Source organism: Anabrus simplex, chromosome 1, assembly GCF_040414725.1.
Source record: "Anabrus simplex isolate iqAnaSimp1 chromosome 1, ASM4041472v1, whole genome shotgun sequence".
Taxonomy (NCBI): Eukaryota; Metazoa; Arthropoda; class Insecta; order Orthoptera; family Tettigoniidae; genus Anabrus; species Anabrus simplex.
Window position 1 is genome coordinate 266,997,559 of NC_090265.1, and position 13,666 is coordinate 267,011,224.

Sequence of the window (13,666 nt, forward strand, 5' to 3'; positions counted from 1 at the left end):
AACTCTACTGGTATTATAAATTTACACACTCAGGAAAAATACTTCAGGTTCCCAATTGGAATGAACATCTATATCACTAGCCACCTAGCAAAAAGTCTGGCTCACATCACCCAAGCTATAAAAAGGGAGTGTAGTCATGGACAGTCAGAGGTGGGCTCTGTGGTGGAGCTATAGTCAGTGTTGGTACTGGACTCAAGGGTCAGTGTTGGACTCCGTGGTTGAGTCAGTGTGAGACTCAGTGTGTTGAGGTTTGGTGGCTGGGCTGAGGGCCACAGAGGTATAGGCTGTCGCTAGTGTCCCACCGAGACCTGAACCAGGAGCTGTTGTGGTGTCGGAGAATCCAGTGAGTAGGTGGGCTGGAGACGACGGAACGGAAAGCTAATAATAATATTTGATTTATGTCCCACTAACTACTTTTTTTACCATTTTTAGAAACGCAGAGGTGCCGGAATTTAGTCCCGTATGAGTTCTTTTACGTGCCAGTAAACCTACCGACATGGGACTGATGTATTTGAGCTCCTTCAAATACCACCGGACTAAGCCAGGATCGAACCTGCCAAGTTAGGGTCAGAAGGCCAGCACTTCAACCATCTGAGCCTCTCAGCCTGGCAAACAGAAGACTGTGTACTACCTGAGAGTATTGTGTGTTTGTGTATTTCCATGGAGTGAGGATCACCGTGAGTCAGCGTGGGAAGCCGCTATCATGAGTGTGAGGGTAAATGGACCTCTGTTAATGTTTGCTGTTGTATTGCCCTGCTGAATACTGTTGAGCTGTTGCTGTTTCGTTGTTCACTGCATGTGACTGTGTGAATTACTGGACTGTCTCTGGAATCGAACCAAGGAATGGTCATCGTGTGATGTGTAGCCTGTAGCCTTGTGTTCAAATCCAGCGGTCTACACACAGCTGCTGTATGAGACAACTGGACTTGGGAAAGTGAAAGTAAGGATTAACCGTCCCCAAGTATAGCAACGGGCCTGACCGCCTGATGTGCCGTAAGGAAGAGAGTCTTGTAAATAGACAGCAATTAGTAAGTGTGGCCATTCGTAGCTGATTAGAGCCGTGTGTGTATAGGTTTGTGTGTGCATTTATTGGGTCATCCTGAAGTAAATTAGAATATTAAAACAAGATGCCGTTTTATTCGTAACAGTACATTTCTGTGTCGATCTTTTCCTTTATCTTTGACACCACATTAGGGAACATGCATAATTTTCTAAAATAGTTTTTTTGAAAAGTAGACCAATGAAATAGTATGTAAACGTACTTCATTGTGGTAAGTTGCCTTGTTTTCTACCATTAAAAAAATATTTAAAATTGCCTTTCCGCAAGGCGAGTAAAACGGCCTCCAACGTACGCGGTGCGCTGTGACGTCATGATCCTGTAACCCATGCAACTCTACCAACTATTGTGCATCAGCCGTTACTAAAAGCCGATTGTTTATTATTCGTGATCGTGAATAACTTCAAAATAACAGAAGAAAGGTTCAAAACAGCACAGTCAGACAATCTACCATGTGTAGATGTCATCATTCTTGAAAAATAGTGACTTTTGTGGCCGCAGAAATTCGCGGATAAAAAGCAAGTTTGTAAGTGGCATCTTTTATATACGTGCAATGTATTGTAACTCATAGTATTAGGATAATAACGAACCTGGATAGAAATCACATCACTCTCAACATTCCCTTCTAGACCGATTCCCACATTAAAGAATAACATTACATTTTCGGGCTTTCAGCATTAGTAAAGTAAGAAATCGGATTTCAGCACTAACATAAACATATAGGTAGCATTATAGTACTATTCTGCCTCTGTGGTGTAGTGGTTAATGTGATTAGCTGCCACCCCCGGAGGCCCGGTTTCGATTCCCGGCTCTGCCATGAAAGTTGAAAACAAATAGTACGAGGGCTGGAATGGGGTCTACTCAGCTTCGGGAGGTCAACTGAGTACAGGGGTTTCGAATCCCACCTCAGCCATCCTCAAAGTGGTTTTTCGTATTTTCCCACTTCTTCTCCAGACCCCTAAGGCCACGGCCGTTTCCTTCCCTCTTCCTTGTCTATCCCTTTCGATCTTCCCATTCTCCAACAAGGCCCCTGTTGAGAATAGCACGTGAGGCCGCCTGGGCAAGGTAATGGCCCTCCTCACCAGTTGTATCACCATACCCAAAGTCTCACGCTCCAGGGCACTGCCCTTGAAGCAGTAGAGGTGAAATCCTTCACTGAGTCTGAGGGAAAAACCAACCCTGAAGGATAAACTGATTAAGAAAGAAAGAAAGAAAGAAAGAAAGAAAGAAAGAAAGATCATAGTACTATTATAGGTCTATAATCTATCATTCCCGAAAAAATACATATTTATGGTTGGGGCAACTGGCCTATCCACTTCCGGGGCCTATGAAAGAGAAACATTAAATATCTTGGTGGAGGGAAAAAGTTAAACATGATAAAGATAAATATGACGTCATCTAGTTTTCACTAGTCGGGCTGAGTGGTTCAGACGGTTGAGGTGCTGGCCTTCTGACCCCAACTTGGCAGGTTCGATCCTGGTTCAGTCCGGTGGTAGTTGAAGATGCTCAAATATGTCGCCCTCGTGTCGGTAGATTTACTGGCACGCAAAAGAACTCCTGCAGGACTAAATTCCTGCATATCGGCGTCTCCGAAAACCATAGAAGTAGTTAGCGGGGCGTAAAGCCAATAACATTAATTACATTTGGCTTTTAACAAGCTGAGCATATCACATAAGAAAAGTGTCTTGGCGACTCGTTCAATACAGGAATGTCTTTGGGTGCTGTGATTTAAAAAAAAAATTTTTTTTTGCGCTATTTGTTTTATGTCGCACCGTCACAGATAGGTCTTATGGCGACGATGGGACAGGAAAGGCCTAGGAATGAGAAGGAAGCGGCCGTGGCCTTATTTAAGGTACAGCCCCAGCATTTGCCTGGTGTGAAAATGGGAAACCACGGAAAACCATCTTCAGGGCTGCCGACAGTGGGGTTCGAACCTACTATCTCTTGGATGCGAGCTCACAGCTGCGCGCTCCTAACCGCACGGCCAACTTGCCCGGTATTTTTACCCTTCGGTTTACTGACTTGGCTTGTATAACCTCAAACTTAGACTAAGTTGGATAATATTTTAAACACCAACATCACTATTTTCACCTGTGTGCAATTATGTTATTTATTTCATTAATATTATGATAATTATTATAATTGAGCATTGTTAACTTATAAGACCCCAACAGACAAGCATTGGTTTTGTGTAGAGATATACATTTGTTAAATTCACGTTGTTTTCTTTTATGATGTACACGCCTATTTTTTGTTATATTATAGAGTATTTAGCTATAACCTAAATTTCTTTACAAATGTAAGCTCTTCAATAAAGACATAAATAACTGTCGCATGCCAAGATAAATTGGTATAATTAAAGCTGTCAATATGGTTCATAACCTCTTTGATTTATTACCTTGACATGGATCACCCAAAACATAGGTTAGATTTGGAAAATACTTTAATAATCAACATTAATTAATGCACTGTTTATTACTTTCATATTTCAAGATGTAATTGAAGCATTTAATTAGAGCATCATAAGTCCGACTCGTTGGCTGAACGGTCAGCGTACTGGCCTTCGGTTCAGAGGGTCCTGGGTTCGATTCCCGGCCGGGTCGGGGATTTTAACCTTAATTGGTTAATTCCAATGGCACGGGGGCTGGGTGTATGTGTTGTCTTCATCATCATTTCATCCTCATCACGACGCGCAGGTCGCCTACGGGAGTCAATTGGAAAGACCTGCACCTGGCAAGCCGAACCCATCCTGGGATATCCCGGCACTAAAAGCCATACGACATTTTTTTTTTTTAGAGCATCATACATTAAAATGTAAAGTTTTACCACTAGAACAGCTGACATGGAAAAGTGATTGAAAATTCAAACAAATTCAACTTATAAAATGATCTTTAAAAAAAAATAAACTGTAGACTTTTCCGATATATCACCAGCATTTCTCCGGCTAGCCAAAATACTTTTCTCCCTATTTTTAGCGTCTTTGGAACATTTATAAACAATTTGTTTGGGATGGTATGCAATGTGCTATTGCACATCGGAACTATACACCATTTAGAAGTTTTCTGACTCACTGTCTGCGCAAAATTCATTTTAAGTCTAAAATATACCATTCAGATTATTATCCAATGTATAGACCTCGAATTTAACTATACCAGACACTAACATAAAGTAGAAATACGCGAAGTGTAACCTGTTTCTCACAGCACACTATGTGTTATTTTGTCTGCTAATTCAGTCAACCTGTACGATGACGTCAGACCAATGAGATCGCGTACTTGCGTGACGTGACATTTTCGTACTTTAATTTAGATTTTTATCATGTTTGGAGTTATTATTTGTATATTCTGATCACATTTTTGAATTCTGCATGAAATTTTGAATCAGATTAGCATATTTTTAATTAAAACCCCGGATCATGCATGTTCCCTTTTGAGGTGAAAGCGTTAAATAATATACGGCTGAGTGATCACCTTGTAGTACTCCTATAGTCTGTGGCATCCAGTCTGATGCCCCAATCCCATCACCATCATCCACCTGTACGCCTTGGAAGAGTCAATGAATGCCACAAATAATTTGCTTCTTGGCGTTTCTAGGACAGACAAACGTGATTCAGACAATTATTCAGTGCCATCATCATAGATCTTTTCCATCTGAACCCAACTGCTCCTCTGTTAACAGTGGATACAATTTATCCATCACTCTCTTTGTTAGGATCCTGGTTAGAGGTTTCAAACCTGTTTCATCACGATCCCTCTGTATGCATTCGGGTCATCTGTGTTTCCTTTCCTCTTATATAGCATTCGGATTATTGCCTTCCTCCAGTATGATGGAACCCTTTCAATTTCGAGGCATTTGTTTACTAGGGCACTCCACAACAGTAACATTTCCTTCACTGTCTCTTTTAGATTCTTATTTCTGACTCCATCTGGTCCTGGCGTTTATTGCTTCTTCCTTCATTGATAGCCTGTACGATTTCACCTTCTGTGATGACATCTGACGGTTCTCTGTGTTCTGGATACCTGAGGGTTGGTCTAGTGTCTCTCGAAGCATTTTGTTTTGCTGAGATATGTTTTCCATGTTGATATTAGAATGTATTCTGCTTGTTTTTGGTAGTCTAAATTTTGCTTCTTCTATGATCTTTTTTTTTTTTTTTTTTTTTAATTCATGTACTGCATTTTTCCCCTCTTCAAGAGCTCTTTGTACTGTGTTCTCCGTAGCCAGTACTCTTCCAGGCCTTCTATATTCCTCCTTCTCTTGCTCTGTTAACTTTTAAAGGTGCTTCTCCTTGCTTCATAGCATTGTTTGTCAAACCAGGGTTTTGACTTTCTTGACCCCACGCTTAAAGGAGCCTCTTCTTCATAGCAATTTGCTACCCATCATGCCGCGGAATCTATTTCACCTCCTTCTGTCAATTTCTTCACCTGGTTGACCTGGCTTGTCTTTGCTTTCACTTTGTTTATATCTACATTCTTTCTGATTTTTACTCTTCTTGGTTGAGCTGCTTCTTCCTTCTTCATGATGTCTGTGCTCAATAGTAAGTGCTTTCTTACAATGGCACCGTCTTTGAAGACCAGCTTTGTTGTTCTCGATGTTCTGAGTCCCCTTGAGAGCATTAGATCTATTGTGCTGCTTGGTCCTACATATGTCCATTCCGGTTTCTTGTTTAACAGCACAAATCCACCGAGTCTCAGGCAGTCCATAACCTTTCTGGTTTTCCAGCTAGTTTTTTCTAGTGAACAATTCAGGTCATCAGCAATTAACACCTTTTCTTGTTTATCATATTTAAAGCATTTCCAAGAGTGTCAAATTTGTTTACTGCAGTGCGTTCAGGGCTCAAGTATACCGCCATGATCACTAAAATTTTTGTATGTAAAATCAATAAGTTTTCATCTCGCAACAGTTGTGTACATGGGGTTAGATGAGGTTTGACGAGTACTGACACTCCTCCTGATGGTCATTCCTTTCCTTGAGTTGACTGGCATACACATGGTAGTTGTAAAACCCTGATACATTTATTAAAGCGTCTTCCCTGGTGAACGTTTCTGTTAATACACATATGTTGAATTCTTCCAGTATGTTACTTGATGTTAGATTTAATGCACCTCTCAATCCCTCTACATTCCATGTAATGGCTTTAACCCTGTCATTGCTATGTACTACGAAATTTCCAAGGTTTCCGAAAATGCCGGCATACTACACAGGCAGGCCAGAACAAGTCATGCACTCATTCTAGGTCTTTGTGTAGAATTCCAATTTTGAATGCTGTGCCAGTTGGCCTCTCACTAACTATATCACAAAACACATGCCGATTTCCTTGAGATAATCGCAGATGCCTTCCTTGGTTGTATTTGGTTCCAGTCTTCCTACATATAGCCATGCGTTTGCCTCTGCTGACCTTATCATGCTATCACCCTTTCTCGCTCCTATTATTGGTCTATTTTGTTGAGTGGCTGCATTATGAACACTGTCAGTTTTCCTCTCTCCTCTTTTGTTTCTCCCTTTCCGCCCATATATAGGCCAAATCCAGTTATTCTAATTTTATATGCAGTAGTCTGCAAGTTCTTGTTCTTGAATTACTTCCCTTCTTTTCTTTCTTGTCCATGATAAATCCTCTAGTGTCTATGACCGCTACTTTCTGGTTGTCGTTTGAAATTTCTTCCTTGCCCTGCCTCACCTCCTTCAATAAGGTTCGCTCTTTAGTTATTATTGTGGAATGTTCCTGGTTGTGTGTTGTTCCTCTTCCTTGCTCCGGGGAAGGGTGGGGGGGGGGGGGAGGGGGCTGAGATTAAGATGCTTTGTTTGCTTGCCATTTGTCTAAATGATGTCATATTTGATTTTCCATATGCCTTTTTCTCTCTACTGGTATTATAGTTTTAATTTCCCCCCATTTATTTTCCATGATTTTCTTCTTGTTAGCTAGCATGTCCTCCAGCCTTGCAGAAGATAGCCGATTTGCAATCTGCGCATAACCATAATAGTTTGCAGTGTATTTGTTTGACAATATCTCATTCAGCTTTTGACATGCTGCAACAATCCAACTCCTTCCTAAATACCAGGTTTCTCACACACTGGTAGAATTCATTTCCCTGTTGAATTCTTTTATTGATGTCCATGTCCAGCCCTGCATCCTGCATCAGTTCACTTTCCAAGTACTTTTACAATTCTCTTTCCTTTCTGCTCCAGTCATCATTTTTTTTTTTTTTTTTTTTTTTTTTACAATTTGCTTTACATTTCTCCACCATACATAGATCGTTGCCTTAAGACTTATCTGTATCTGTATTTATGAACTTGATCTTATTAATGGTCTATGTTGGTCCATATTGACTACTTACAGTGATAAAGATAACACAGGAGATAAAGGATCTGCCTTGTCAATAATAATAATAATAATAATAATAATAATAATAATAATAATAATACCAAGTTCGATAGCTGCAGTCACTAAAGTGTGGCCAGTATCCAGTATTCGGGAGATAGTGGGTTCCTGGGGCGTTACCTTAATTAAGGCCACGGCCGCTTCCTTCCAACAGAACATCTCTTCTTCAGCAAAAGTATTTCATAATTTCAATGTTTTCAAAACATGCACAATTAACAATAGATTTTGGTTAGTATTAACAAGGCAGATTCTTTATCTCCTGTTTTTCTTTAGTGCAGTAAGTTTATCAAGACCTATCTATGTTGGTGCAACATATAAAAGAAAAGAAATACCATAGTTTAGGTGTTCTTTTTATCTGTTACAGCTCTTGGAGATCCTTTTAAACCACAGTGACATTTACTGATGTATGGCAACAGTAGGCGCTAATAGGTTAAATACAAGCAAGTTGAGGTAGCAGGCAGACTAAGAGGTGTGTTATGCATGCCTATTTGACAGTGCTGTAGCTGAGTGGGTGTAGACTCAAGTTCACAGCAAGAAGGTGGATGGTGTAAAATTTGCTTGGGATCATCTTTTTTTTTCTCACTCCACCAGCAGCAACAGCAGACAAATCAATCAGAACGCAGGATGCCTCCACCATGCACACAGGTAGATCATTCTACTAGCAACTATGGCCCACCAAGGATCTTGCATCCATTAGCGAGTAGATGCTCTTGTTGAACAAGAAAATCTAACTGCAACAGAGGATGGACAACACTACGGCATCTCACAGAATACAGAGAGGTCAGGTCAAGCTTATCAACTGGCATCCGAGTGGGGCAGACATGGATCCCATCAAGAACATGTGAACCGAGATGATGGGAGTAATGCTGCAGATCTGGTACGATCTTGCACCAAAGATGAAGGACACTATTTGGGTTGCCAGCGCGGCTTGGGACAAAGTGGCAGGTGTCAATACGTACGTTTCTGCCCTAATTGATTTTATAGCCAGATGCCTAGAAGAGGTCATCACCCAATGGCCCTTTTCTGAGCCACAAATAAGCCCACTCACTGTCAATAACGGCATGATGAAATGAAGGAAGTTATGTGACTCCCCATATAAGTCAGTGTAGGAACAAAAATATTTTACTGTATTGAGAATCAAACTCTCAATACCAGAGGCAAGCAGCTGATCTCACAATTTCGCATACATGACTACTGCCTTGACTGACAGAGCTCGTACGTTTGGAGGAACTTCACGAAACTATAACATGACCGCCAGACAAAATATAGTGTATACATTAAAACATTACAACTAATGTAGCCACTGGACGGATATATTATGTCCCAAACAGAGAGATGTAACAAGTCATGCCCAGTAGCCATATAAGGACAATGGAATAGAATGTTAACTCATTAAGGTTATGTTGCATGTCCTATCTTCCCACCTGTACTTGTTACGGGCAACCATACCTTCCAGGGGATGCCCAATTTCTGTGTCAGGAAGTGTACTTAATGTACTTCCATTATTCCAACCATCACAACTTAGTGTTTATTTCCTCACAGTGATATACAGATCCACTCATGTCACTCCATGGTACTGTCTTCTCATATTTTTAAGTCTTGAGTACTCAACACCTTTCTTCAATTTCATATACTTCAGTTACCATTTCATGAACAGCATCCATGTCTCCTCCTTAGAATATTTTGCAATCCATTACCTTGTTTCTAATCTCTGTATTCATAACGAAGTCTATTTCATTATCTTTCAAAGTCTCCAGGTCTTGTCCATAAACAACTTTTTTTTTGCCCGCCTGGTGGCGACGATCATTAAAGCATCTGGTCTACCTTATGGTCTAACACCGTTGTTAGCCAGTTTGAGTTCCATTGGTCAAAACATTTTCGATCAGAATGTTGGCAGGTAGGGTAAGAGACGTGGTGGTATACAATTTTTAATCACTAGATGGCGTGCCAAAAGACTGGATTCAATTCCAAACCTCTCCAGGGTGTTCATATGGAGTGAGGACATGATGCTGTTGGAGGTGATTCGTCCGTTCGATGGAGATGTTAAGCCTTGAGAAAGCCCCTTTGTGTTAACCAACAGGAGTAGGCTATATGCTGACAGCAGGATTCACCCTCACCATACCTCATTATCATTGTCCCACATTTGAACATTCAAGTTACCCATGGGTGTCAAATAGAAAGACCTGTACCAGGCAAATGAACATGCCCTCAGACACTCCTGGCACTAAAAGCCATAAGATAAATAAACTTTTTTTAAATGAAATGTTAGCTAGGACCAATTTATGATGTGCAGAATTCTACTGTTGGGTCCCTCTTTCATTTCTTTTCCTCAGCCATATTCTCCTACTGTATTACCTTTTCGTCGTTTCCAGTCTCCCTAGGTGTTCATTTCCTTTTATATGTACTGCGTTAAATCTTCTATCTTTCAATACATTCTTACAATTTCTTGAGCATCTGCTGAATTCATAGACATCTATACCTGTAGTTTTATGTGACAGTTAATACCCTGATCACAGCCTCACAGCACAGCACCCTGAGTTTGACGTGGAATCTGAATCTCAGGTTAAGTGACTTCCAATTTAAAAATCCCATATGCATTGGCTGGGAACTGAATCTTGGCTGCCTTAGTCTTAGTAGGAAGCCAGTGATGATTATCACTTGGTTATCACACCCCCAGACATGTACCTACTGTGCAGGGTATTGGCTTAACCTGACAACAACAATCTGGTCATTTGTAATGGCCATAGTAACTTACCTGTTGTTCTATTTTCTATTATTAAGCCTACTCTAGCATATCCTCTGCTTAATTTTTTTGTTGATAATGTCATGCCAGTGCAAGATTACGATAGTTACAAAAATCAGGTTACTGAGAAACAGAGGTTTGAAGTTTTCTAAAAATCTAAACTATACCTGTGCAAAACTGGAACAATTGCAGATATTGTGGTCTTTTACTGAAGGTCAATGAATTCTCCTTCAATTTCCAGTGTAAAAACAATGCATCTGTAGACAACAAGTCTATATGGTCTGAAACTGTGGTTAGCCAGTTTAAGTCCCGTTGGACGAAAAAAATTTCATCATCAGAATGTTGGCCGGCAAGGTAGGAGAGCTGGTGGTATACAATTTTCAATAACTAGACTGTATGCCAAAAGCCTGGTTTCAATTCCAAACCTCCCCACAGTGTTCATATGCAGTGAGGCTGTTGATGGTCATCGTCCATCAGATGAAAATGTTCAGCCTTGAGCAGACCTGTTGGTGATATTCGACAAGAGTAGGCTATGTGCTGGCACCAGGTTTTCACCCTCTCCCTTCCTACTATCATAAATCAAGTCATTTATTTCATCTCATTAACTCCTCTGATGTGGTCGACATCATGAAAGAGCATCCGGTTGTAAAACTCGCTACAAAAATTCATATCACTTCATACCCAACCCCGTAGAGCAATGGGACAATGGTTGGAAATACAAAGATTTTTTTAAATATTCAAATGTAAGGAGCCTCCGTGGCTCAAATGGCAGTGTGTTGGCCTCTCACCGCTGGATACCGTGGTTCAAATACGGTCACTCCATGTGAGATTTGTGCTGGACAAAGCGGAGGTGGGACAAGTTTTTCTCCGGGTACTCCGGTTTTCCCTGTCATTCATTCCAGCAACACTCTCCATTCTCATTTCATAGCATCTATCAGACATTAATAAATCACTTTGGGAGTGGCGACCCCATCGTACTAATAGCCTATATATGATTCATTCATTCCATCCCTGACCCGGCCAATGACTGGAAAACAGATTGTAGGTTTTCATTTTCATTCCAATATAAAATACATTTATTTTACTTCAAAAGCCTAATGTACCAAATTTAGCAATTTTTACACCTTTACACTGAAGATGGCACTAAAATACACCAACTGGGGTAAAAAATCCAATATAGAAAAATTTGCACTTATCATGGTTTTGCACTGATACAATGATAGTACTTCAGTGGTTTGACCAGAAATCCTGTTAATCCTGCCAATGAATCTCACTTACATGTAACTACATGCAACTTCAAGTCGTATAAAGACAGGAACAGGAAAAGGAGCACATAATAGGAAGAACACAATGATACGTCAGTGTAAGAAGATGGGATCCTTTTCTCCTTTTGTGTTTGTCCTGTGTTCCTAATCTTTTACCACTTGTATTCATCTTTATCTTCCCACTTCCTGTATTCATTTGACTTTCTTCTCATCCAACACTTACCACATCAAGACTCAAGATCTGTCAAATGGCTTCTAGATGAGTGTTGATGCCCACCCTCCTGATGAACTTGGGAAGCAGAAACGAGCTCATCAGGGGCTAAGAAGAAACAGAAGCAGAAGAACAGAGATTCATGAGGAGAGCGCCTATCTACTTGAAAATGGCAATGTATGAAGATGTGGATATTGTCCTTGTCTTCTCTTTCTATTACTCCATGTTCCTAAGCTGATCTTATCATTGTGTTTGTGTTAGTATGTGTTCCTGTTTCCATCTTCAGACAACATGATTCGACACTTGTTTCTTTCCAATAATTACATGTAACTTTAGTCTATCCATTTTTCTTTTCAGATTTTCTCACCCACCATGATAATTAAAAATAATATGTTATGCTCTGACTTGCAAGATGAAAATTGTTAATTTCTTCATTTCTGCTCGCATACACTGGTTTAGGTAATCAAATTATACCATAGAAACACCAGCTTCACGACACACATCCATTTATTACGAGCTGTTGACTACAACTGCACTTCCACACACACACATGGCAATTCAAACATCCAAAGAACAAAGCAAACGAAGATAAACCACTCCACTCAATTATCTGAGTTACCGACACATAACCTCAATGTTGTATTCCTTAAAACTATATACATATGATATTTCATTTTTATGAGAAAACCACAACATTCCAACAATCACACTCTATCAAGTACACTCCATTCAGATCTCAGTTTAGATTATTCATTTGTTAATGTTTCACCTGGAAGGAAACCAACATCAGTACATTAAGAAATCACTCAGAGAAAGCTGCATGTCTTCAGAAGTTATAGCTTTAGTTTCCTAATGATTTCAGCTATATCATTATTAACACATCTTAGCAATGTTGCCCTTGCAACTTCTGAAGAGCTGCTATGCCTTCTGATAAAATGTTTGTTAGTTTGGTCTCACCAGATTCCCATATGACATGGTTTCACCTATGACTCGACTATCTGCTTCACTGGGACATACAAGACCCTCCATGACTGGGAAGTCATATAGTTCATAGCAGAGAACTGACAGCAAGTAATTAATAATTTCATCTATATTACATTCCTTAGTCAACTATTGAAAAAAGTCATAACTGTACTACAGGCATGGAGAAAAATTGCATATAACTGAAATAGTATGGGATTTATATTTAGGAGATTCAAGACTACTAAGCCACGAATGAATAAGCAACTGCAAATACCACCTATAATAATATACTTCCTTCCAGACACCCAGTTCTCTCTACACGGCCAAGAACATATTTCAAAAACATTCATCATTCTAAAATAATATGAATGCACATTTACACTTATAAAAGCAATAGCGAATGTCATGTTTGAAACACCATTAGAACTGAACTATCATTTTCGTTTTGATGGTTATCAGATATATTATCATGAGAAAATAAAGTCATCCAAATTTAGTATAAATATTATATCTTCTTCATATTACATTAAGTAAGATTTTCTTACCGTAGGCTCAGGGTCTCGTCGAACTTGGGCAGGACTTGGGGTGTTTGTTCCTTCGACAGTCTAAAGCAACAAAAACTGAAAATTAGAATGGACACAAACGAGGAAACAAATATCAATATTTCTATGATCTTTCATTGCCATGATCTCCAGTAACCATACTTCACCATTTGTGATTGATTGATTGATTGATTGATTGATTGATTGATTGTGATAGATTACAAAATAACCTGAATAATTGCATAAAATAATATGTATTTAAAAATTGGATGATGTTATGCATCACTTGACCAAACATTTTTTTTTTTTTTTAGATTAATGCTCCATCTGGCAGCTGAAACTGTAAACTTTATGTAGTTTATTGTCTGGACATTTGTTCTCAACATGGTTTTGTCAGAAATTAATTCTGACCAAACACCAACTCCTCAATCATTAAAGTTTTTTGCATCAAGGGACTAAAAACTATATCTGGGTCTGAATTATGCATTTTTCATGTTGTATGCTGTTAT

The 13,666-nt window shown here is 39.6% G+C and overlaps 1 protein-coding gene across 3 annotated transcripts in view; it reads right to left on the reverse strand.

Annotated features, from left to right (window-relative positions):
- The window catches only part of Nedd4 (E3 ubiquitin-protein ligase Nedd4), a 592,743-nt gene that overhangs the window by 148,900 nt on the left and 430,177 nt on the right, over positions 1 to 13,666 (reverse strand). For all 3 annotated transcript variants that reach the window (XM_067159509.2, XM_067159503.2, XM_067159516.2), the window contains exon 9: positions 13,161 to 13,220. In XM_067159509.2, the coding sequence (XP_067015610.1) occupies positions 13,161 to 13,220 (60 nt within the window). The remainder of the gene's footprint in view (positions 1 to 13,160; positions 13,221 to 13,666) is intronic.